Raw genomic sequence first — 23,945 nt, 5'->3', positions numbered from 1 at the left:
GACGATACTTCAGACAGGAATAAGCAGAAGCTTATATCTCCTCTCGGTGAAGTATTGCCTGATCTAAAGATCTTTGTAAGTTGCCGAATTCCACAGATAATGACATAATTACCTCGTGCTACGGATGAAAGCAAAGCAACAGTTAAGGAGTGGCATATTTTACCACGACAGACACGTACACAGCATCGAATACTACGATGTGAGTGAAAGCTGCCCTCACTGTATTGTCCGGTGTCTGGTAATCCCTTCGATACCGACATCAAACCCAAAAAAGGATCCTGACCACAGAGTGTGGGTAATTATGTCAAAGGTCACTGGCAATGTGCATTCAGCTGATTGCAACTGTTAAAGCAAGTCACTGAGCATGCGTACATGTCATACGGGAGAGTTCCAATCAGGGGTGGATAACACCTTATAGGAAAGCCCTATACTTAAAATCAGATACTGAGTAGCATTTCTGAGTTCAAATTCCACCAAGGTCTAATTGGTCTTTCATCCATTTCAGGGGTCAATGTAATTTTACTTACCCTCTCCCCTGTAATTGCTGGCCTTGTACGAAAATTCGAAACTAATATTAAAATCTTGATACATGTTCTTGTATTTAATTGTTTTTATCATTCTGTTTTTTTTTTTTTTTTAATTTTTTTTTTTTTGTTTCTTTGCAGGTTCGTAACCTGTGTTATATGGTGAGTCGCCGGGAGAAAATGAAGCGTCACTATTACCGAGTGAAGGAGAGTGTGTTTCAAGCTCAAGTTGAACTACTTACCAATGACAAACAACTGATGACCTCGCGGGAGGTGAACAAGATCCTTGCCAAATATGAAGACGACAGCATCTACAACGTGTATCTCATGCAAGACCACGACCCTGACACGACGGTTCTGTCCGACTGGGGGATATCGCGGGTAGGCTACGAGGACTTCATCAAGCGCCATTTGTCCTTTGGCGCCACCGACAGCAAACACCAGTCAGTCTACCGTAGCCCGCAGCGGACGCCGATGTCTGTGAAAGGGTGCGTGCGGAAGAAGGCGCGCCAATCTCCGTCCAGTGAGAACAGCAAACAAGAAAGAATGCCAAAGTATGACATTAAGAAATTGATCCCCCACAAGAACAAGGAGAATGCAAAGTCTGATGACGATGATGACGAGAGCCAGGTGTCTGCCGACAACGACACAGCGGAGAACTTGCTTCCGAAAAGGCAACCGACAAAGAAAATGATGAAGAGAGCAATCGGCCCTTGTCGGAATGTTTTGAAGGATCGCAAGTGTTCTTTGCTGACGACACCGAACAAGACGAGCAGTGGTCGTAAGAGTAAGTTGAAGAGCATCATCAAAGTTCATAAATTGAAATTTGAAAAAAAGGCCCTGAAAAAGAAGCTGGCCGATAAATTCAACCACAGCCAGCATTTGTCGCAGAGATATCCGAAATTCAAGATGATTGACTATCCGATATCGGACGTGAAGGTCGAGAAAGAAGAAGGTAACGGTAACGAAAGCAAGGACAAATCGAATGTATTGCTGGACGTGAGTGTCCACCAAAACAAGGGTGGCCCCGTTTTGGGTTTGAAACAAAGACGTCGGTTCAGCCATCACAAAATGAAGCAGGAGAACTCGCAGCAGACTGATGACTTCTCAAACCAGGACTCCGACGAAGATGAGCTGACTCGGTACACAGTCACGCCATTGAAACCACCTGGCCATGTTTCGGAACGCATCAAGGCTGAACTGCATGGTCTGTTGGAGAAATCTAAGCTGTTGGTACCCGAGAAATTACGGGAGACAATGCAGGATAAGTTATTGCAATCGAAAAAGATTCAGTGTTTTATGAACAATCTACGAAAGAACTGTCATCCTCCGGATTACAATTCTTCCTATTGGAGGTTTGCCAAGATGACTCGCAAACACATCCAAGACTACCTCGCTGATGATTGCTCTGCTCTTGAGAACCAGGAAAATGGCACCGCCTCCTCTGTCTTCGACCGGTTATCTTCGGGCCTCTTCAAATATGTTCATGATGATTGGTATGAGGCCCACAGCGTGGGGGGCGCCGCCGCGGACGACTACAAGGCTCAGAAGTACGTTCCGACATCCAACGGCAAGCAGACGCGGCTGTTGGGTGACGAACGACATCGACATCATCAACAACAACAACAGCAGCAACAGAAGCATTTGAACAACTCTGATCACAGCAAAACCTGTCCAAGGTTGTCACTTGAGCGTCGAGTACGACGGAAACTTAGTCACGATCTGGATGCGTGCCGGGTGAGTGACCCCTTGGTTAGTTGCACTCCACTTCAGGAAAACTCATCAGAAACTCAAGCTGACATTGTGAGTAGTAGCACTAGTAATAATAATAATAATAATAATAATAATAATAATAATAATAATAATAACAACAATAACAATAATGGTAACACTGACACATTTAAAAGTGGTCGACAAGCGACTCAGCTGCATGAAGGACCGCATGACGATGAAGACTCTGAAAATATTGACCACAGCATGTATGTTGACTCTTTCAGGCGACTCTCTGTGATTCCGCGGCGAATCACTCGCAGCCTCACCACCGAATGGAGCGGTGATGACGGCTGCGAAAGCAACAGCAAATTATCGTCAGCTTCGTCGAAGCAGTTCCCCAAATCGAAGCCGGCGGAAGTGAGCAGAAGTTACTGCTCGTTGTCCGCTACCAGCTGATGTAAATAATTATATATATGTATGTATGTATGTGTGTGTGTATGAAATAGTACCACCATTTCAGTTTTTGGTATGTATATGTATGTTTGGTTGGTGTTGGTACTGGCATATCGCCAAATGGTCCTGGTTTCACTTCTGCCACTTGTCTTCTGCTATATCCTAGGGTGTATTCAGGCCATAGAGAAATACATATGTGTGTATATATATATATATATATATATATATATATATATATATGCATATGCATATATATATATGCATATATACATATATGTGCATCTATATATATGCATATATATATATATATATACATATATATATATATATATATATATATATATATATATATATATATACATATATATATATATATACATATATATATATATATATATATATATATATATAAAACCATGTGGTTGCAAATAAAACTTCTTGGTATTTTAAATAACAATCTTATCCTTATATATATATATATATATGTGTACACACACACATATACATATGGTATCGGCCAGACTAGCTTTCAAATGATGCCACCACTGCGGCCATGCTGGGGCACCACTTTGACAAATTCTTAGTCAAATGAATCAACTACAGGACTTAAAGTCTTCTGAAGCCTGGTACTTATTCCATTGGTCTCTTTTGCCAAACTGCTAAGTTACGGGGATGTAAATAAACCAATACCAGTTGTCAAGGGATAGTGTGTGGGGGGACAAACACAGACACAACCACACATACACGCACACAGTGGGCTTCTTTCAGTTCCTGTCTACCAAATCCACTCACAAGGCTTTGATCCACCCAGGGCTATAGTAGAAGACACATGTCTAAGGTGCCATGCAGTGGGACTGAACCAGGAACCATGTGGTTGGGAAGCAAACTCCTTGCCATACAGCCACACCTGTGTGTCTGTGTCTGTTCCCCCACCATCACTTGACAACTGGTGTTGGTTCGTTTACATCCTCATGGCTTAGTGGTTTGGCACAAAGTGACCACTACAATAAGTACCAGGTTTTAAGAAAAAGCAATAGCACTGGAGTTGATTCATTCGACTAAAAATTCTTCAAGGTGTTGCCCCTGCATGGCCACAGTTTAATGACTGAAACAAGTAAAAGATAAAAAGATGTAAACGTATATATATATATATATATATATATATATAAATGGTTTTCATGTTTACTTTTCTATGGCAGCATGGGTTAGATGAGTGTTGTGTTGAGGCAGAGTTTCATACAGCTGGGTACCCTTTCTTGACGACAATCTCTGCTTATTTCCTTCCAAGTGAAGCACTACCATCCCAGTATCCTCAAATAACAAACACCCCAGAAATGGCTACACAGACTCCTGGAAACAAATGATACCAAATGAATTAATCTTTGGTTTACAGTCGTTAAACACAGAAGACGAGAGAAGATATGTATGCACGATGGGCTTCTCACAGTTTCCATCTACTTGGAAGGTTTAAGCCAGCCTGGGGGCTCTAATCGAAGGCACTTACCCAAGGTGCCATGCCTCTGGTGCTGGTGTGGCTGTATTGTAAGAAATTTGCTCCCCAACCACATGGGCGAGTGTCTCCTACTATAGCTGTGAGCCAACCAAAGCCTTGTGAGTGGATCTGGTAGATGGAAATTGAACGAAGCCTGTCGAATATGTGTGTACACCATTTGATGATCGGTGTTGCTTTGTTGACATTCATGTAATTTAGCCATTAAGCCTTGTGTGTGGGTGGAGGTGCAATGGCCCAGTGCTTAGGTTAGCGGACTCGCAGTCATAGGATCGCAGTTTCGATTCCCAGTCCGGGCGTTGTGAGTGTTTATTGAGCGAAAACACCTAAAGCTCCACAAGGCTCTGGCAGGGGGTGGTGGCGAACCCTGCTGTACTCTTTCACCACAGCTTTCTCTCACTCTTTCTTCCTGTTTCTGTTGTGCCTGTAATTCAAAGGGTCAGCCTTGTCACACTCTGTGTCACGCTGAATATCCCCCCGAGAACTACGTTAAGGGTACACGTGTGTGTGGAGTGCTCAGCCACTTGCACGTTGATTTCACGAGCAGGCTGTTCCGTTGATCGAATCAACTGGAACCCTTGGCGTTGTAAGCGACGGAGTGCCAACAACAACGACTTGTGTGTGGATTTGGTGGATGGCAACTGAAAGAAGCCTGACACATGTGTGTGTCTTTGTGTTGGGATGATTATTTCCTCATAACTTAGTGGTTTGGCAAAAGAGACCAATAGAATAAGTTACCAGGCTTTGAAAAAAATAATGGGGTCAATTCCTTTGACTAAAATTATTCAAGTCGGTTCCCCAGCATGGCTACAGTTCAATGATTGGAACAAACTAAAAATCAGATTTGTGTGTTAAATGAAAAACCGGTGACATTTGCTAAATAATCATTATTGTTTACTAAAGCTTTTAAGCATTCACTGTATACTGGCTATAGAAAATAGTCTAGTATTGGGGTACATAATCCCTTGATGGGGGAAAAAAATGGGTATTAGCACCCTTATTGCAAGAATAAAATGTGTGGGTTCAATTCTCATGCTCACTAGTACCCATTTTTTTTCTGTCGAGGGCTTATATGCCTCAGTGTTAAGACTATTTTCTATAGCCATTATACAGTGAACACTTATAAGCTGAAAAGCTTATAATTATTATTAACAGAATATATATATATGGAGGTGTGTGGCTGAGTGGTTAGGGTGTCAGCATCATGATCGTAGGATTGTGGTTTCAATTCCTGGACCGGGCGACGCGTTGTGTTCTTGAGCAGAACACTTCATTTCACGTTGCTCCAGTCCACTCAGCTGGCAAAAATGAGTAACGCCGCGATGGACTGGCGTCCCGTCCAGCTGGGGAACACATATACGCCATTGAAACCGGGAAACCGGGCCCATGAGCCTGGCTAGGCTTTAAAAGGGCGCATTTATTTTATATATATATATATATATATATGTATCTACACATATGCATACATACATACATACCCAACCAACTTGATGTCCTTCCTGGTGCCAACCCTCACCTGTTTCCAAGCCAGCTAATATTACCCCTGTAGTTGGACATGTTTTCACAGAAGACTGGAAATTCAAATAAGGGCTGACCTTTGGCTTACAGATATCTCTTGTGTCAAGACAAGTGACAACAAATACACATACATGTATACACACACAAAACATATATCTATTATATATACGCACACATGAATGTATGTGTATATATTATAGCTATGTATATATATGTTCACACACACACACACGCACACACACACAGAATGAGAGATTTAGTTACACAGACAAATAAGTGTGTAAATCCATGTTTTGTTGGGTCCCCTCAACACCACCACCACCACCATCAGTGGGATTGTGGCAAAAGTACAAATGAAATGACATTGTTAATTGTTTAATTGTTACATTTATGCATTCGTTTTGCAAGGTTCCTGATGTGAAATCCTGTGTTGAAACAGATATCGTTATATTTTGGAGCAGCCCCTTTTTTTTTTCTTTTTTTTTGGGGGGTTTTTTTTTTCTTTTTTTTTGGGGGTTTTTTTTTTTTTTGTTTGCTTGCCAAATAAACACACACTATGTATTTGTTCTTCACTTCAGCTTTATTATCGTTCTTATTTTGTGTCTGTTGTCTGGAATTCTTTTTATCACATGCCCTGTTGACCTCTTCAGTGACTCTCCATCCCATGTGTCTCCTGTTCTCTTTAGTCCGTTCTATCTTTCTATATATGCGCATGCATTTGCGTTTCTACCTGTGTGTATGTATATGGGTTTACTTACTATACTGTTCGTGCCCATACCCTTTCGTTTTTCTTAGTTTTTTTATTTACTTATTTTAAACTTAGGCGCAGGAGTGGCTGTGTGGTAAGTAGCTTGCTTACCAACTACATGGTTCCGGGTTCAGTCCCACTGCGTGGCACCTTGGGCAAGTGTCTTCTACTATAGCCTCGGGCTGACCAAAGCCTTGTGAGTGGATTTGGTAGGTGGAAACTGAAAGAAGCCCGTTGTATATATGTGTGTGTGTGTTTGTCCCCCCATCATCGCCTGACAACTGATGCTGGTGTGTTTATGTCCCCGTAACTTAGCAGTTCGGTAAAAAGAGACCGATAGAATAAGTACTAGGCTTACAGAGAATAAGTGCTGGGGTCGATTTTCTCGACTAAAGGCGGTGCTCCAGCATGGCCGCAGTCAAATGACTGAAACAAGTAAAAGAGTTTTTTTTTTCTTTTCCTTTCTCATTCCGTCTTAAGTGTGTGTGTGTGTGTGTGTGTGTGTGTGTATATGGGTTTTGAAAAACAAAAGGCACTGATATAAACCGTATAATACATAATGGATTAAAACAGAACTGGAGGAAACACATGGGATGGAGAGCCGGTGAAGAGGTCACAGGGTGTGTGATGAAAGATTTCAGACAAAGGACACTAAAATAAGAATAATAATAAAGCTGAAGTGAAGAACGAGTATATAGTGCATGTGTTTAATTGAGAGGGGAAAAAAAAATTAACATTCTGAAATATAACAATAATTGCTTATTATTAATTAAGTTTCACTGTCTGAAGGTGTTAGGAAGGTTTTCTTTAATCCTCATCTGGCTACTTGACGGGGAGGCTGTCCTCTCAACCGATATATTGCTGGCCTTAGCGTGCTCAAGGTCGCAGCACTGTGACTTCAGGTCTTCCTCAGGTTGTTTTGTGTATGTCTTCTTTGATGCAATATGCTGGATTCTCCAGGGTGAGGGTCATTGTTACCACAAAAGTTGGTGTAGTAGTCTTCTGGTGTTCATTCTGCAGACGTGGCCAAAACTACTGTAGCTTGCACTGGCATTGTCCTCTGATGTTTGAGATTTGGTTGGGTATAGAGACGCCAAAGATCTGACCAAGACACTACATTTCTTATTACTGGTAACTGAAAAATGTGAGGTATCAATTCAAGGTGTCACTCCAATGTTTATAATGTGAATGGGGTTCATATATATTCCTTTATTGCCCAGAGGGCTAAACATAGAGGGGACAAACAAGGACAGACAAAAGGATTAAGACGATCACATCGTCCCCAGTGCGTAACTGGTACTCATTTAATCGACCCCGAAAGGATGAAAGGCTAAGTCGACCTCGGCGGAATTTGAACTCAGAGTGTAACGGCAGACGAAATACCAATTTCTTTATTGCCTACAGGGGGCCAAACACAGAAATGGACAAAACATCTGATTGGAATCGGTAAATACGTTATAATTTTACATAAAATATGAATATAAAAATTTATTAAAAAATCAAATGAAATTAACAATACAGAGACAACACAAATGTAGCGATGATCGGGCCACGCTCTGATCTATCGCTGGTACCTTTTCTTGTTCTTCTTTTATAGCCTATTCACACGATTCCTTGCATGCACAACACTTGTGCAACATGCTTCCATCTCTCTTTTTGAGCATACTCTCCGACAGACATCTCTTCTCCAGCCACACCTTCCTTTTCAAATGAAAAGTAAAAAATGATCGTAAATTGTGGCTGGAGATAAAGTTATCTGTCTTAATCCCTTTTATCCTAGTCTTCCATACTGCCTCTTTCGCTATTGCTACAACCATGAGAAAACAATTCTTACCTTCGTTTGTTAAAACCTCTGATGGGTCAATTTTTATAATTGACTCAGTCAACAACCGTTCTCTTCCTTCGCCGGACAACAGGTGTTCAGCATAAACCCACATTTCAGATATCTCCGGACACTGGACAATAGTGTGAGGGACGGTTTCCCTGTCTCCCCTGCATCTTGGACAGGTCGGAGACTGACGCTTACCATGTCTTGCGAGCTTGTCCCAAATGGGTAAGGCACCTCTGAAATATTGCCAGGTCAAGGACTTTTGGAAGTTGTCCAACATTCTCAACCCGAATGTACGATGGAACAGGCTGTCCAGTTGAATATACCCAAGACCTAGAGTCGCCCCCAGGTCATCGGCACATTCAGATTCTACCAACTCACTATATAAAATTTGTGTAGAGCCCCCACAACTGGCGTTGCCTGAGCGCCAGAATAGCAGGAGGGCTTTATGGCTCTCTTTATGCCATTCACTCGACCTCGGTCTACAAAAACACCCGGCTTCCTGTTTGCAAAATCTTTTGAACTCGGGGGGAACATTTGTCTGGCCAGCGGAGACCACACCCATTCACCATCCAGAGATGCCTCAACCTCAATGCATGTCTGCGCATCATTAACCAAGGCATCCCCTTTAACGGCTTTTGACAAGAGACAGAGCGTTTCACAAGTGGTGACCTGCCCTTCCACGAAAAAAACGAAAGAGCTGTCTCTCCAACCTGATCAACCACGAATCCGGACAGGGCACGACGGTCAGGCAGTAGGTAATGACCAATGCGATAAACACATTGGCCACCTCCGCCTTCCCTTTCAGGGATAGCCACCGCCAAGACCAGGTCTTGACTACTGCAGCCACTCTGCTCAAAACTTCCGTCCAGTTCTTCTCTATCTGAAGGCCTGGTCCAAACCAGACTCCCAGCAAGTTAACCAGTCCCTCTGTCCAGCGCCCAACAACGCTGTCTGAAGGCAACAACTTGCCAACCCAAGTGTTGAGCTGCAAGCTAACTAACAGCTGAATGTCGAACATTTACACAACCAATGTGAACAGGCATAACTTACCTGTTAATCTGGGGTATCCTGTGGAGACAGACCCTCTGCCTTTTCTTGACATAGTGGCAGAGGTGGCAGGTCTTGGAAAATGGATCGGTTAAAATCCAGTCTCATTACCAATACAGACTTTCTATAGGTATTTAATAAAATATAAGTCTTTTTATCCATTTCGTATTGTTCATAATTTTTATATTTGTCCGACAGTTCTGCTATCCAGGTGGCTGATTTTTTTTGGTTTTTATCTCTGCCATTAAGTCATCATTTTTACTATGTAGTGCCACTATCCCTCTGTCTGCTACTTTTTTCCTTGTTATTTTTGGTTGGACTCTTTTTGCTGTTTTGGGGCGGGGGCGTAGTTCTACTTGTTTTGGTTGATTTGCATATAGCCTAGCTGGCCACACTTTAAACATTGGGGTTTACGCCCCTCGACAAAAACGTTGAGGAACTCCTCCCCAACTTTTATCCTTTCCGGAAGCTGCTCTAATACAGCCTGTTCCGTTTGAATAAACAGGTGGACCGACCGTGTGGCTGGTCCAATTTGCCTTTTCTGAAACGGTAGCCTGAAGTATTGCTACCTCATCTTCTTTTTTTGCCAGGACTGCTGCCATCAACCACATAGGGTCGACTTGAGGTGGGACCCTTGGTATTCATATTTTGGATGTCCTCATACCCATCTATATTGGTATTAAAACCACGTCCTCCATTTCCAAGGATTTTACCGAGTGCAATTGTGCAGTTGCAATGTTTTTGGGGTGTACCTCGATGGTACCGAACTTTTTCCCTCTGGCTAGATATGTGATGTCCTGCCAGATGGGCTTTAAACATTTCTCTACTTTCTCCTCACTTGCTCGATTTTTTTCCCCCTTTTTGGCAGTATGTTTTAAATATAATTGGGTTTCTTTTTCTCTGTCAATAAAAGCTCTTCTGGGGATTGAACCTTGACAACACCGACTTTGATTATTACCATGTCCCTGTGTATTAATTCTTCTTTCTTTCTTGCCTTTAACCCTCCAACGTGGAGTATAGGCCACTTATAATTGAATTCCATGTCGCATAATTTCTCTCTTCTCTACTTATACTCTGCCATGAATGTCCCCCTTTCTCTAGTTCCTTTTGTGTTGATCTACGCCACAAGTTCTTAGGCCTACTTCCCTTTCTATATCCATCCGGATTCCACTGTAAAGCACTTTTTGCTACATTTGCTGTGTCCTTTCTAATTGTGCTACCAATCCACTTCCACTTTTTCTTAAATATTTGCTCCCTAATCGAAACTTGATTCGTTCTTTGTCATAGCTCCATATTGCTTATGTGTTCGGGCCATCTGATTTTAAGTGCACTACGCAAGCACCTGTACATTAATAGGTCACTTTTATTCGTCGACAGTTGGCGAGTTCCATCTCCAGATGCAGATGCAAAACTTCTTTTCTGTTTACCTTCCTCCATTTGAAGGCTTTTCACTTCAACGTTCTTCTTTGCAACGGTTGTCATCGACAGTGGTGGGAATTCGTTTTCAGACAAATCCGAAACATCTCCCAATAATACCTTTTCAATTTTTTTTGGTCTCTAAATCGGTCGAGCCCTCGTCAGATGAAGACAAACTTTTTGGCATCTTGCCAGCAATTAATGTTTCCCCCTACAAGGGAAAACACACAATAGCTTTCGAACAAAAACTATTATACAAATTTTAACAGGTACAGGAAATAAAACAGTCAACAGAAAGTACACTTACTATATAGACACACTTCGGTAATGATACCAATTCACAGAGACGAAATACCTATTTCGTTATTGCCCACAAGGGGCTAAACATAGAGGGAACAAACAAGAACAGACGAACGGATTAAGTCGATTACATCGACTCCCCAGTGCGTAACTGGTACTTAATTTATCGACCCCGAAAGGATGAAAGGCAAAGTCGACCTCGGCGGAATTTGAACTCGGAACGTAACGGCAGACGAAATACCGCTAAGCATTTCACCCGGCGTGCTAACGTTTCTGCCAGCTTGACGGTTTCTTTTTTTTTTTTAAACTGGAAGCCGGGAAGCAAGCTACTTTATTTCTTTTTGAATTGCCATAAAGCCATTACACATAGGGGACACTACAAAAAAAAGGGCCAGTAAGTCCATAGGATATAAGGTAAAATGTAAAGACCAAGGCTATATTCAGAAGTTGTGAGATCACATCTTATTGCAATTTATATTATATTTTAAATTCAAATTACGACAAACGTAAATAAACAAACGAAGTTTGCTTTTAGAAGCGTTGAGATGTCTTTTCGAAAGTTAAAGAAGTGATTTTTTTTAAATTCTCAATTGCAGAATAATGCTAATAATATAGCCTGAACAGGATAAACTACCCCTATTTTGCAGAGAAAAGTGTACGTGGCTAGCTGTGGACTCAAACTCACATCCCCGTGATTACATCTCACGATGCTTTGACCGATTAAGCTAAACTACCCACTACAAATTCCTCTGCAAATTAAGATATATAAATCTCGCTTTATGAGACGCTCTCATATGTTAAAATCTGAGCCCACAGCTAGCCACCTACACTTTTCTCTGCAAAATAGGGGTAGTTTATCCTGTTCAGGCTATATTTTTAGCATTATTCTGCGATTGAGAATTTTAAAAAAATCACTTCTTTAACTTTCTAAAAGACATCTCAACGCTTCTAAAAGCAAACTTCGTTTGTTTATATTATATGTATATATTTGTGTATCTTTGTGACCACTACCACTGCCTGACAACCACTGCTGGTGTCTACATCCCTGTAACTTAGGAGTTCGGCAGAAGAAATAAGTACCAGGCTTTAAAAAAATCAGTACTGGGGCTGATTTTTTTTCAAGGGGGTGTCCCAACATGGCCACTGTTTAATGACAGAGAGAAGTAAAAGATAAAAGATATAGACACCTTTTAATTTCCAAAATCTTTCATTTAATACGCAAAGCGAACAATTGAAATGTAATTGATAGGTAGGACTACATACTTAAATATTTAGTTGACATTTCCTTTGTAGTGTTTAACTCAGAAACTCTTTTTGGCATTGAACTGATGAGCTTTGTGATTGTCTCTTGTGGAATTTCTGCCCATTTTTCACGCAACAATCGAAACAATTCATTTTTAGATTTAGGTTTCTGTCGAGTTTTTTCGTATAGCTCTATCTAGTATGCTCCAAAGATTTTTAATTGGGTTCATGTCAGGAGATTTGCTCAGCCAAGGAAGCTTTTCCATCCCATTTTCAGTCAGCCATTGTTAATTTCCTTTTCGCTGTGTGGCATGGAGCCCCATCTTCCATGAATAAAAACTCATTTTTCATTATGTTATTGTGTGAATTACATCGGAAGTAGTCCTTGCTTAAGTATTTCGATGTATTTTCCAGAGTTTATGGTTCCAACACATTCGATCAGTTCAGAACGACCATTGCTGGAGACAGCTCCCCATACCATTATAGAGATACTGCCATGTTTCACAGTTGGTTGGACTCGTTTCAAATCAAATTCTTGATTGGGAAGCCCCCAGACCCAAACACGTCTACTGTCTGAAAATAATAAAAATCTGGATTCATCTGAGAAAATCACTCTATCCCAAAATGAACTGGATTTTTCTGACATCTCTTCAGCCCATTTCTTTCTTTTCATGATATTAATTGGTTGAAGGAGAGGTTTTCTTCTAGCTACCTGTCCATAATACCCAAGTTTAATTCCGTTGCAATATATTTTTTGACTAGCTTCATTAATAGGATTTTGTCTCGTAAGATTTTGTTATTTTTGTTTATCGCCATCAAGTTGTTTATCTTTTTTTTATTCGGTGATTGTGGAGGAGTGTGTGCGTGTGTTTTTGGCTACGTGTGGGTGTGCTTGTCTCTCTCGGTACACAATCCTCTGTATCCGAAGAGGGGGTGGGGGTTTTTCCATTTCTGTCTGCTCTTTGATGGTCCCATGGTGACCCCACTCCTGGTTGTTGTTGTTGTCTTCTTGCGCTGCTGGCTGTTCTTTGGTATTTTGTGCGCGCGACACAGCTGCTATTTCTAGTGGTGTGGTTGTTTTCTTCGGTGGTGCGCTTGCCTTTTCTGCTGTGTGAATCTTAACCTTTCTTATAATTTCCATGCAGTCAGCTACAAAATTTTCAAGTGTTTTACAAATAAGCAAGTATCGATCACTTCTTGTCTGAAAGTACTATATCTTGGTTCAACTGATTTGAAAGGCTTCAAGAAATATAAAAAGGGATGGCCAAAAATTCTGGACAAATTGCTTTATTTACAGATTGAAGTGTATCTTGTAATTGATTAAAATGTGTTGAAAAGAATTAGGATGATGCTGTGAACCTTAACCTTTTTTATAATTTCCATGTGGTCAGCTACAAAATTTTCAAGGTCTTTCAACCGGTGAGGTTATTTCAGTGACTCGGAGCTGAATTTATCACGAAACGATTTTCCTTTTTTTAACCAAGAAAAGACAAAAAAATTTTTGAAAACTTAGGGCCTGAGAATGTTTTCCAGTCTAGCTCTTATTCTGAACTCACTAATCACTAATCTATGTTGTGGGGTCCATTCTTCTCCAAGGAAAACATTTAACAATCACTCTTCTATTTGCAACATGAGTGTGAAGTTTAACTGGCCGGTGTGTCGACCTGGATGGCAGGTGGTAACACCTGAAGAATTTTTTACCTGACAAAGAAGTGAATAACCGGGTTTTGGTGGACTGCTTGTTTGGATGTGACTGTAACTGTTTACATCCACCTCCCACTTTTGTTGGTAATGCCAGTACCAGTTGAGCGCTGGGGGTTGATGTAATCAACTTCCACCCTCCCCACAATTTCTGGCTTTGCGCCATAATACGAAACCAATATAATAAGTGTAATGTGTAGTCAATAATGAAAGCATTTAGAATTCTTGCATCTCCATACAACTCGTCTTTTTGCTTCCTGTGCAGACATGCTGAAATATCACTGATTTCGAGGTTACAGTCGACCAGTTATTATCTAGTCATGGATAAGAAACACTTGTAAGGATAGTCTAATTCAAAAGCCCCCAGTACCCAGGTGCCATCATAGTGCCCACCTCACCTGTATTTTCTATGTACGAACACTGGGGTTGATGTAATTAGCTTCCACTCCTCCCAACAGTTGCTAGCCATGTGCCGTAATACAAAACCAATATAATAAGCGTAATGTGTAGTCAATAATGAAAGCATTTAGAATCCTTACACTTCCACACAGCTTGTCTTATCTGCACAGACATTCCTCCAAGAGTTCCTGTCCTCCATTATTGTCTTCGAACCAGGAACTGATAGGCTGCTGTCGATCATTAGTCTGTCAACGTGTTACAGTCAGTCACTCTTTACCCCTGTGGTCATACTGATTACACAACCATGGACGTCCCCTCCCATGGATGCGTTGTTCCCTTGATAGATCTTGATGGTCCTGGTTTTGACCATTGATCTTCTGGGATTCCTCCACTCAGTATCACTCTAAAAAGCACCATTGGCTCAGTTATGCTCTTCTGTTGCCTCTTATTTCTTTATTGCCCAGAAGGGGCTAAACACAGAGGGGACAAACAAGGACAGACAGAGGGATTAAGTCGATTACATCGACCCCAGTGCGTAACTGGTACTTAATTTATCGACCCCGAGAGGATGAAAGGCAAAGTCGACCTCGACGGAATTTGAACTCAGAACGTAACGGCAGACGAAATACCACTAAGTATTTCGCCCGGTGTGCTAATGTTTCTGCCAGCTCGCCGTCTTCTGTTGCCTCTTGACAACCTGCCGTGCTGCAGTGCCCTGACTTCACCATAATCCCTGGCAGGGTTGCTAAAGGGGTGCTATGATTTGCGAAAGGGCAGCTTGTAGCTCTGCAGGGCACGATCATCACTCCATACCACTTATTTCCTTGCTAGGGCTTGGTGACCCTGACCATTGGACTTGTAGGATTTTGTCCGCTCAGACTCACTGTCGGCAGGCTGTAACTATACAAGGCATGGTCATCTTCTGTGAGGTATTTTTAAGCACTCACATGCCCATAAGTCAAAAAAACAAAATAACTTTGCAATATAATGTCTGTAATGTCATCATCATCATCATCATCGTTTAATGTCCGCTTTCCATGCTAGCATGGGTTGGACGATTTGACTGAGGACTGGTGAAACCAGATGGCTACACCAGACTCCAATCTGATTTGGCAGAGTTTCTACAGCTGGATGCCCATAAACCTGTCGTGTGTGTGTGCACATGCACACTTTTGTAGTACCCCCACCACTGCTTGACAACAGGTGTTGGTGTGTTTACGTCCCTGCAACTTAGCGGTTCAATGGGTGTGGATGCTGGTGCCACTTAAAAAACACTAGTGTTAGTGCCATGTCGTCACTCTGAGGTATTTTCAAATACTCCTCGTCACTCTGTGAGGCATGGTCGTCATTCTGTGAGGTATTTTCAAATACTCACATACCCATAAGAAAAAAACAGAATAACTTTACAATATAATGTATGTAATGTCTATTCAATAATGAAAACCATTAGCAATTCTTTCATCTTCCAAGGTGCCATGTAAAAACCGTTGGTGTGGATTGGTGCCACTTAAAAAACACTAGTGTTGGTGCCATGTAAAAGCACTTGTCTGTTTCGTAATGGACGATGTCTGCAATCTTTCTTCCATTTATTTTTACCATTTTACGGAAGTCAGTATTTTCACTGACGTCCACCGTAGTTAATTTTGCTTTTCTCCTAGTTCTATGCTTTCGGGAAGAAAAGCAACCCCCCCCCCCCCCATGACTGATATGCAATGTCAACACCGAAACCTCAGATCTATATTTAAGAGATGAGGAATTACTCTTTACTCTTTACTCTTTTACTTGTTTCAGTCTTTTAACTGCGGCCATGCTGGAGCACCGCCTTTAGTCGAGCAGGTCGACCCCGGGACTTATTCTTTGGAAGCCTAGTACTTATTCTATCGGTCTCTTATTGCCGAACCGCTAAGTTACGGGGGACGTAAACACACCAGCAATGGTTGTCAAGCGATGGTGGGGGACAAACACAGACACACAAACATATACACACACATACATATATATATATATATATATATATATATGACTGGCTTTCAGTTTCCGTCTACCAAATCCACTCACAAGGCTTTGGTTGGCCCGAGGCTATAGTAGAAGACACTTGCCCAAGGTGCCACGCAGTGGGACTGAACCCGGAACCATGTGGTTAGTAGGCAAGCTACTTACCACACAGCCACTCCTACGCCTATACATTATTTACATTCGATGGATATTTGTCCCTAATCTTGTTTCTTGTTAACACCAAACAAGATGAGGACAAATATCCGTCGAATGTAAATAACGTAAATAATGAACCTGAAAGTTCTCTAACTGGGTCCTATACCCAATACTGGTCAGATTTATCTACACCCCCCCATTTACTCTTTTACTCTTTTACTTGTTTCAGTCATTTGACTGCGCCCATGCTGGAGCACCGCCTTTTAGTCGAGCAAATCGACTCCAGGACTTATTCTTTGTAAGCCTAGTACCTATTCTATCGGTCATTTTTGCCGAACCGCTAAGTTACGGGGACGTAAACACACCAGCATCGGTTATCAAGCGATGTTGGGGGGGACAAACACAGACACACAAACACACATATCTATATATATATATACATATATACGACGGGCTACTTTTAGTTTCCGTCTACCAAATCCACTCACAAGGCTTTGGTCGGCCCGAGGCTATAGTCGAAGACACTTGCCCAAGGTGCCACGCAGTGGGACTGAACCCGGAACCATGTCGTTGGTAAGCAAGCTACTTACCACACAGCCACTCCTGTTTATTATATGACATTCACTTGCCTGAGATTTGGTTATTACGATGCCAAGTCTTTTGTCTAATTCAACAAGGCTACTTCGAATTGTTGTTTAAAACACTTTAACCTAGTTATGAAAGAAGTAGATAATACAATTTTCAGGTTAATTTGTCAAAAGTAATCCTTATTTATTCACATTTAAAAAAATTTATCTGATATTATTTTGTAGCTTCAAGATAGGAAAGATATAATTGCTTATTTTTAGAATGACATTGCAGGGTAGGTGTGACATGCTGGTTCTGGCCAGTTAAATATAAAATGTGTAGAATATCTGGGCCGGATACAGCCAGTTTAAATACTAAAGGGTTAAACTTTCTACAACAGTCTTCGTTTCACTTCTCTTATAAATCTAAAAAAAAAAAAAAATTTATAATTTTTTCCAAGGAACTTCAATAAGTTATATTGAATATTATGAACATCTTGACAAATTTTCCATGGACGCTGTATTATAAAACCGTGATGCATGGTTATTTTCATTTGTTCAACATGTGGATACATTTGTATGTTTGTATAAATTTGTATGTCTGACTTGCTTAAATATTATTTCCAACTCTTTCTTTTCTCTCTTTTACTTGTTTCAGTCATTTGACTGCGGCCATGCTGGAGCACCGCCATTAGTCGAGCAAATCGACCCCGGAACTTATTCTTTGGAAGCCTAGTACTTATTGTATCGGTTCTCTTTTGCCAAACCGCTAAGTTACGGGGGACGTAAACACACCAGCATCGGTTGTCAGGCGATGTTGGGGGGACAAACACAGACACACAAACATATACACACACATACATGTATATATATGTATATATATATATATATATACATATATACATATATACGACAGGCTTCTTTCAGTTTCCACCTACCAAATCCACTCACAAGGCTTTGGTCAGCCCGAGGCTATAGTAGAAGACACTTGCCCAAGGTGCCACGCAGTGGGACTGAACCCGGAACCATGTGGTTCGTAAGCAAGCTACATTGATGTGTGTGTGTGTGTGTGTATATATATATATATACACACACACACACACATAGTTGCACATTGCTGTAAATATGTACATATGCTCTCGTCAGCAAGACACATACCAGGGATTCCATTCATTTCCCAGCTCAAAGAGCCGAACTCCATCCAATGCTCGGGTCAAGGCATAGAAAGCAACCCCTGTTATCAGCAGCGGGGCCTGACAGCATATGCTGGTTTACCCCCGCCGCATCATGTTGGTTCCGTACCCCTTTGAGCAACATCAAAATTCACTCATCTGTCCACAAACACTCTCCAAGCTTTCCTATCATTTATAAACCCTCTTGCCTCTCTCACTCCAACACCTCTGACCACCTAAGCTTTCCTCACTCCAGCTTGCAAAGACTACACGAAACTCAGCTTGCGAAGACTAATTGGGGCACGCAAATGCGAAATCAGGATGGCACCTGTGCCCAGCGCCGCCTTTCTGGCACTTGTGCCCGTGGTATGTGTAATGGACTTTCGAGCGAGATCGTTGCCAGTGCCCCTGGACTGGCTCTTGTGCTGGTGGCACATAAAATACACCATTTTGAGTGTGGCCGTTGCCAGTACCGCCTGACTGGCCTTCGTGCCGGTGACACGTAAAAGCACCCACTACACTCTCTGAGTGGTTGGCGTTAGGAAGGGCATCCAGTTGTAGAAACTCTGCCAGATCAGATTGGAGCCTAGTGTAGCCATCTGGTTTCACCAGTCCTCAGTCAAATCGTCCAACCCATGCTAGCATGGAAAGCGGACGTTAAACGATGATGATGATGATGATGATGATCTATCCACACAAACCAAGGTCTGGATTTGGTTCTGCTGCCTACCACTTCTGCCTTCATCACCCTCCTTACAATCCACCCCTTATCCATCCTCTCCATGTGGCCAAACCACCTCAACTTCCATCTATCCATTTCTGCTACATAGATTTTCTCTCATCCCTGCTTGCCTTCGCACCTCCTCATTCCTCATCCTGTCCATCCATGTCACACCAACCATAGCCCTCAGACATCTCATCTCAAACGCATCTAATCGCCTTGTAGTGGCGCGAAATTATAGCCGCCATTGAGGAAGTACTATTCTGCACATGCGCAAGGGACTTGCCTTTCTGGAAGCCCCTTGAGTGCGCATGCGTAGTAAAACTAATACTTAAAGAGTTGGTTTCACTTTGTAAGCTCAGTTGAGCGAGAGACCTTCGACGTGACAAGACCTCGCTCCTCAACGAAGCACTCTTCACCAACATGCCATCGACGTGACAGCTACTTGCTTCTCTGGCATGCATCAAGGAAGCTCTTAATCTTCCAATACTGATTACCAATTAATCAGCAGCTGCTAAGGTGAGTAACACAGGATTTATAAAACCAAGCATCATCAAAAAAATAAAACTTATTTTTATTATGTTGTAAAAATTGTTCTAATGTTTCTTAATATATAATTATGTTGAAAGGTGATAGAGAGAGACTAAAGTCTCTATTGCAACTATCAACCTTTTACAGCCTCCTTTGCGCCTCTCTCAGCCCCACCACATCTCTGCACCCTATAACATTGTCAGCACAATCCCACCCTCATACGCACCTCTTTTCGCTTTCATACTCAACCTTTTATCCCTCAGCACACCTTTCACAACTCCAAGTATCTTACTCCCCTCCCTCGCTCTATATCCTACCTCCTCAGCCAACCCAACCCCCATCCACCTTCCCTAACATCTCACCATTTATACTCACATTCATCCTAACAGCCATTCCATCTCTCTCGAACATCTCGTCACCTTACTCTTAGCTACATTCACTTTCAGTTTTCTCCTCTCACATACTCTTAGTGTACTCAATTGCTGTTCCGAATCCGCCACCAGCGGATTCTTGAAGAATTCTCACACGTGCCCAGGGCGAAACTCTTTTCAAGATAACTCTTAACATTTTTCGTCACCTTTTACTCACTTCGTATTACTCTCTACTCTTTTACTTGTTTCAGTCTTTTGACTGTGGCCATGCTGGAGCACCGCCTTTTAGTTGAGCAAATCGACCCCAGGACTTATTCTTTAGAAGCCTAGTACTTATTCTATCGGCCAGCATCGGTTGTCAAGCGATGTTGTGGGGACAAACACAGACATACAAACACATACACTCATATATATATATATATATATATACATATATACGACAGGCTTCTTTCAGTTTCCGTCTCCCAAATCCACTCACAAGGCTTTGGTCGGCCCGAGGCTATAGTAGAAGACACTTGCCCAAGATGCCACGCAGTGGGACTGAACCCGGGACCATGTGGTTGGTAAGCAAGCTATTTACCACACAGCCACTCCTACGCCTTGTGTTAAAAAAAAAAAAACATTTCCCCGCTTCCTAGTTTTGTGAATGTCCATGTGTAAAATACAAATTCGCAAAAATTTGTTGAAAATTCCGAAAAATAAAGAAGTTTTCAGGGGTTATATGTCGTGCGTAAAGCAGAATTCCGCTTAATTATGAAATGTTTTATTGAAATAAGTGTTTTTAGATCACTATGATTTTACGAATGTCAAAATAGGAAATTACCCTAAGGAAACTCGAGAGCCGACGTCTTCGTTCACTGGTACTCGTCCCAGTGTGTGTGTGTGTGTGTGTGTGAACGGAGACATGCAAGAATAACAAAACAATGCTGGAGGTGTGACAGACAATCAACCAATCAAATCACGTTATTTACAATCATATTGACAAAACAAATTTCTCCCTTTATTTCGGTGCCTTTTTCTGTCCATCTTTTTGTTTGACGGTCTGACACCTTTTCTTTTGTATGTTTACGGTAGTGGTTGGTAGTGGAGGCGCAATGGCCCAGTGGTTAGGGCAGCGGACTCGCGCTCATAGGATCGCTGTTTCGATTCCCAGACCGAGCGTTGTGAGTGTTTATTGAGCGAAAACTGTTTTATCAGGCTCCATTTTCTGTTCTGGCATGGTTTCGATGACTGAGATGGCCTTCCTAACACCAACCACGACAATAATGTAGTCCTAGATACACTATGACTGAAAAGAAAAAAAAACAAGACTGGGAATAGAACATCGGTGGTGCTCCAGCGTTACCGCTGGAGCATGGCTGAAACAAATAAAAGAATGGGTCTGCTGGTTTGGGATTGATCAGGAAATAAACAACAACAACGAAGAAAGGTACATTAGATAATGTAGCCCTAGATATACTATGTCTAAATTAGGACAAGGCGTTCGTGGCTAGAGGGCGAAATAATAATATTGAAGATGCGGAAGAGAGATAAGCAGCAGCCCTGATACGAACCCCCCCCCCCCCCCACGACACCCCTCTCTCTCTCTGTCTCCTTGCGCCCTTTTTCTCCACAAGGCACCCATTTCCCATTGTCTTGTTTCTACTGTGTCGTGTGTTTGAGTGTGACAGCAGTTGGGGGGGGGGCTTCTGTCCACTTGAGTAAATACTCAAAGCTGGCCGAGTGATACTTTCGCCTCATTATCATAGAAAATGTGTGTGTGCGCGCGCGCGCGGAAATCCCTTTGTGTGACTAACAAAAATTTCTCACGGTGTCACGTGTAATTTATACCCCGTTTACTCAAATGTCCGGCCACCTTAAATTAAACCGGTGTCAGTGATACTTTTACAACTTAGAGTTGTAAAATTCTCTCTTCTATCTATCTATCTATCTATCTATCTATCTGTCTGTCTATCTATATATCTATCTATCTGTCTGTCTGTTTGTCTGGAGTTTGCCTCTTTATATACATACTGTCCATAAATTATCTTTGTTCATTTGCTTTTTTTTGGGGGGGGGTTCCCCTGAATTTTTCAGTGCAAAGATAATTTATGGACAGTATGTATATAAACCCCCCAAAAAAGCAAATGAAAAATAAGGATAACTTCGCAGGCGTGGCTGTGTGGTAAGAATGCTGCTTCCCAACTGCATGTATCCGGGTTCAATTCTACTTCGTGGAAGTGTCTTCTATTATAGCCCTGGCTCGATCAAAGCCTTGTGAGCAGATTTCGTAGGCGGAAACTATAAGGAGCTCATCGTATATATAGATGTAATAAATAGTATATAAAAGAATATAGACACGTGTGTGTTTTGTGTCTGTGTTTGTCCCTCACCACCGCTTGACAACCGCCGTTGATTCGGCAAATAAAAATAAGAGAACGATAGAAAGGGTATCAGGCTTTAAAAAGAACTCGGTTCAATTCATTCGACTAAATAAGTTCTTCAAGATTTGTGCCCCAGCATGACCGCAGTCTAATGACTGAAACAGGTTAAAGAGTCGATGGGAAAACGTTGTTGCTAAGGCACTCCGTCGCTTACGACGTCGAGGGTTCCAGTTGATCCGATCAACGGAACAGCCTGCTCGTGAAATTAACATGCAAGCGGCTGAGCACTCCACAGCCACGTGTACCTTTAACGTAGTTCTCGGGGGGATTCAGCGTGACACTGAGTGTGACAAGGCTGGCCCTCTAAAATACAGGCACAACAGAAACAGGAAGAAAGAGTGAGAGAAAGTTGTGGTGGAAGAGTACAGCAGGGTTCCCCACCATCCCCTGCCGGAGCCTCGTGGGGCTTTTAGGTGTTTTCGCTCAATAAACACTCACAACGCCCGGTCTGGGAATCGAAACCGCGAGTGCGCTGCCCTAACCACTGGGCCATTGCGCCTCCACAATTGGAAAACATAGACAAGCAAATAGAGTTTTATTAGAGACACCAGAACACTTCCATGTCGGATCCGTTAGTTGTATGCAATAAATATATGGAATAAATTCTGTAAGAATGCTTAATCATCGAAAGAAATATCGGAGATGCTTTGCCTTACGCAGAAACTGCAGGAGAAAAGTTTTCTAAATCCATTTTAATGCTGGAAACCTTTCTATACTGTCAGCAGGTATCTCAGCGTCACAAGAAGTGCCAGATTTACCATTGTGCTTAGGTATGCTTAAGCACAGGGCACCCTTGACCAGGAAAGGAGGGAAGTCATCTTCGTACCTCAATAATTTGACTAAGACTTCCTGCCCCAGCAAATTTAACTAAGACTTGTTTTACCCGGGGCACTGATATTTTCACGGTGGTGCACCAGCATGACCGCAGCCACTTGGCTGAAACACATAAATAAATAAATAAATTGATCTGGTAACTCGTAATATTTTAACTACTGCTAAATTTCTTGAGCCTGTATGTGTGAATGTCCAGCTTAACTAGCACAGAGCCTCATTTGTCTTAAATCCGGCACTGGTCACAAGCATTTCGCCCCTCATCCTGTACGCTTCACCAGCGTAGCGCAACGAGAACTGAGCTAGTGTTCATCTGCAAATGGGTAAATTCCACTTGCGGACTCTTGTAAATTGACCAATTTACAGGAATATGCCCAAAATAATTACAAATCACCGAATAGAAAGAGGCAAAACTCCTAGGTTTGAAGACAGTTTGATACGTACGAAAATTTCAATACATGTGTTCCACTGCGTGGTACCTTGGGCAAGTGTCTTCTGTTACAGATCTGGGCCGACCAAAATCTTGTTAGTAGATTTGGTAGATGGAAACTGAAAGAAGCCCATTATGTGTGTGTGTATATATATATATATATATATATATATATATGCGTGTGTGTGTAGAATGTTAGAATGAGTGCTCAACGCCGCATTGGTGGATAGCTGATTTCTTTATTTGTGAATTAAGTTTACCATTGGTTTTCGTGTTAAGAAGAGTAGGAGAATATCCAAGTACCGTAACAATTTTTTCTATGACCACATGGAAAAAGGTGTTCGCCT

The 23,945-nt window shown here is 41.9% G+C and overlaps 1 protein-coding gene across 7 annotated transcripts in view; it reads left to right on the top strand.

The window, feature by feature from the left end:
- Window positions 1-19,603, top strand: part of LOC106884180 (uncharacterized) — a 48,433-nt gene extending 28,830 nt beyond the window's left edge. For 4 of the 7 annotated variants that reach the window (XM_089345920.1, XM_089345923.1, XM_089345924.1 and 1 more), the window contains exon 17: window positions 666-2,836. In XM_089345920.1, the coding sequence (XP_089202046.1) occupies window positions 666-2,693 (2,028 nt within the window). In that variant the 3' untranslated portion in view covers window positions 2,694-2,836. Of the gene's footprint in view, window positions 1-665; window positions 2,837-17,777 lie in introns of those variants that run through there. The other 3 variants (XR_016239132.1, XR_016239133.1, XM_089345925.1) reach the window with 2 other exon arrangements.
- Window positions 19,604-23,945: the final 4,342 nt, after the last annotated feature.

Source organism: Octopus bimaculoides, chromosome 30 (genome assembly GCF_046866305.1).
Source record: "Octopus bimaculoides isolate indiv1 chromosome 30, ASM4686630v1, whole genome shotgun sequence".
Classification (NCBI taxonomy): Eukaryota; Metazoa; Mollusca; class Cephalopoda; order Octopoda; family Octopodidae; genus Octopus; species Octopus bimaculoides.
The sequence above is the reverse complement of the archived record's forward strand: the minus strand, read 5'-3'. Positions and strand labels throughout refer to the sequence as shown.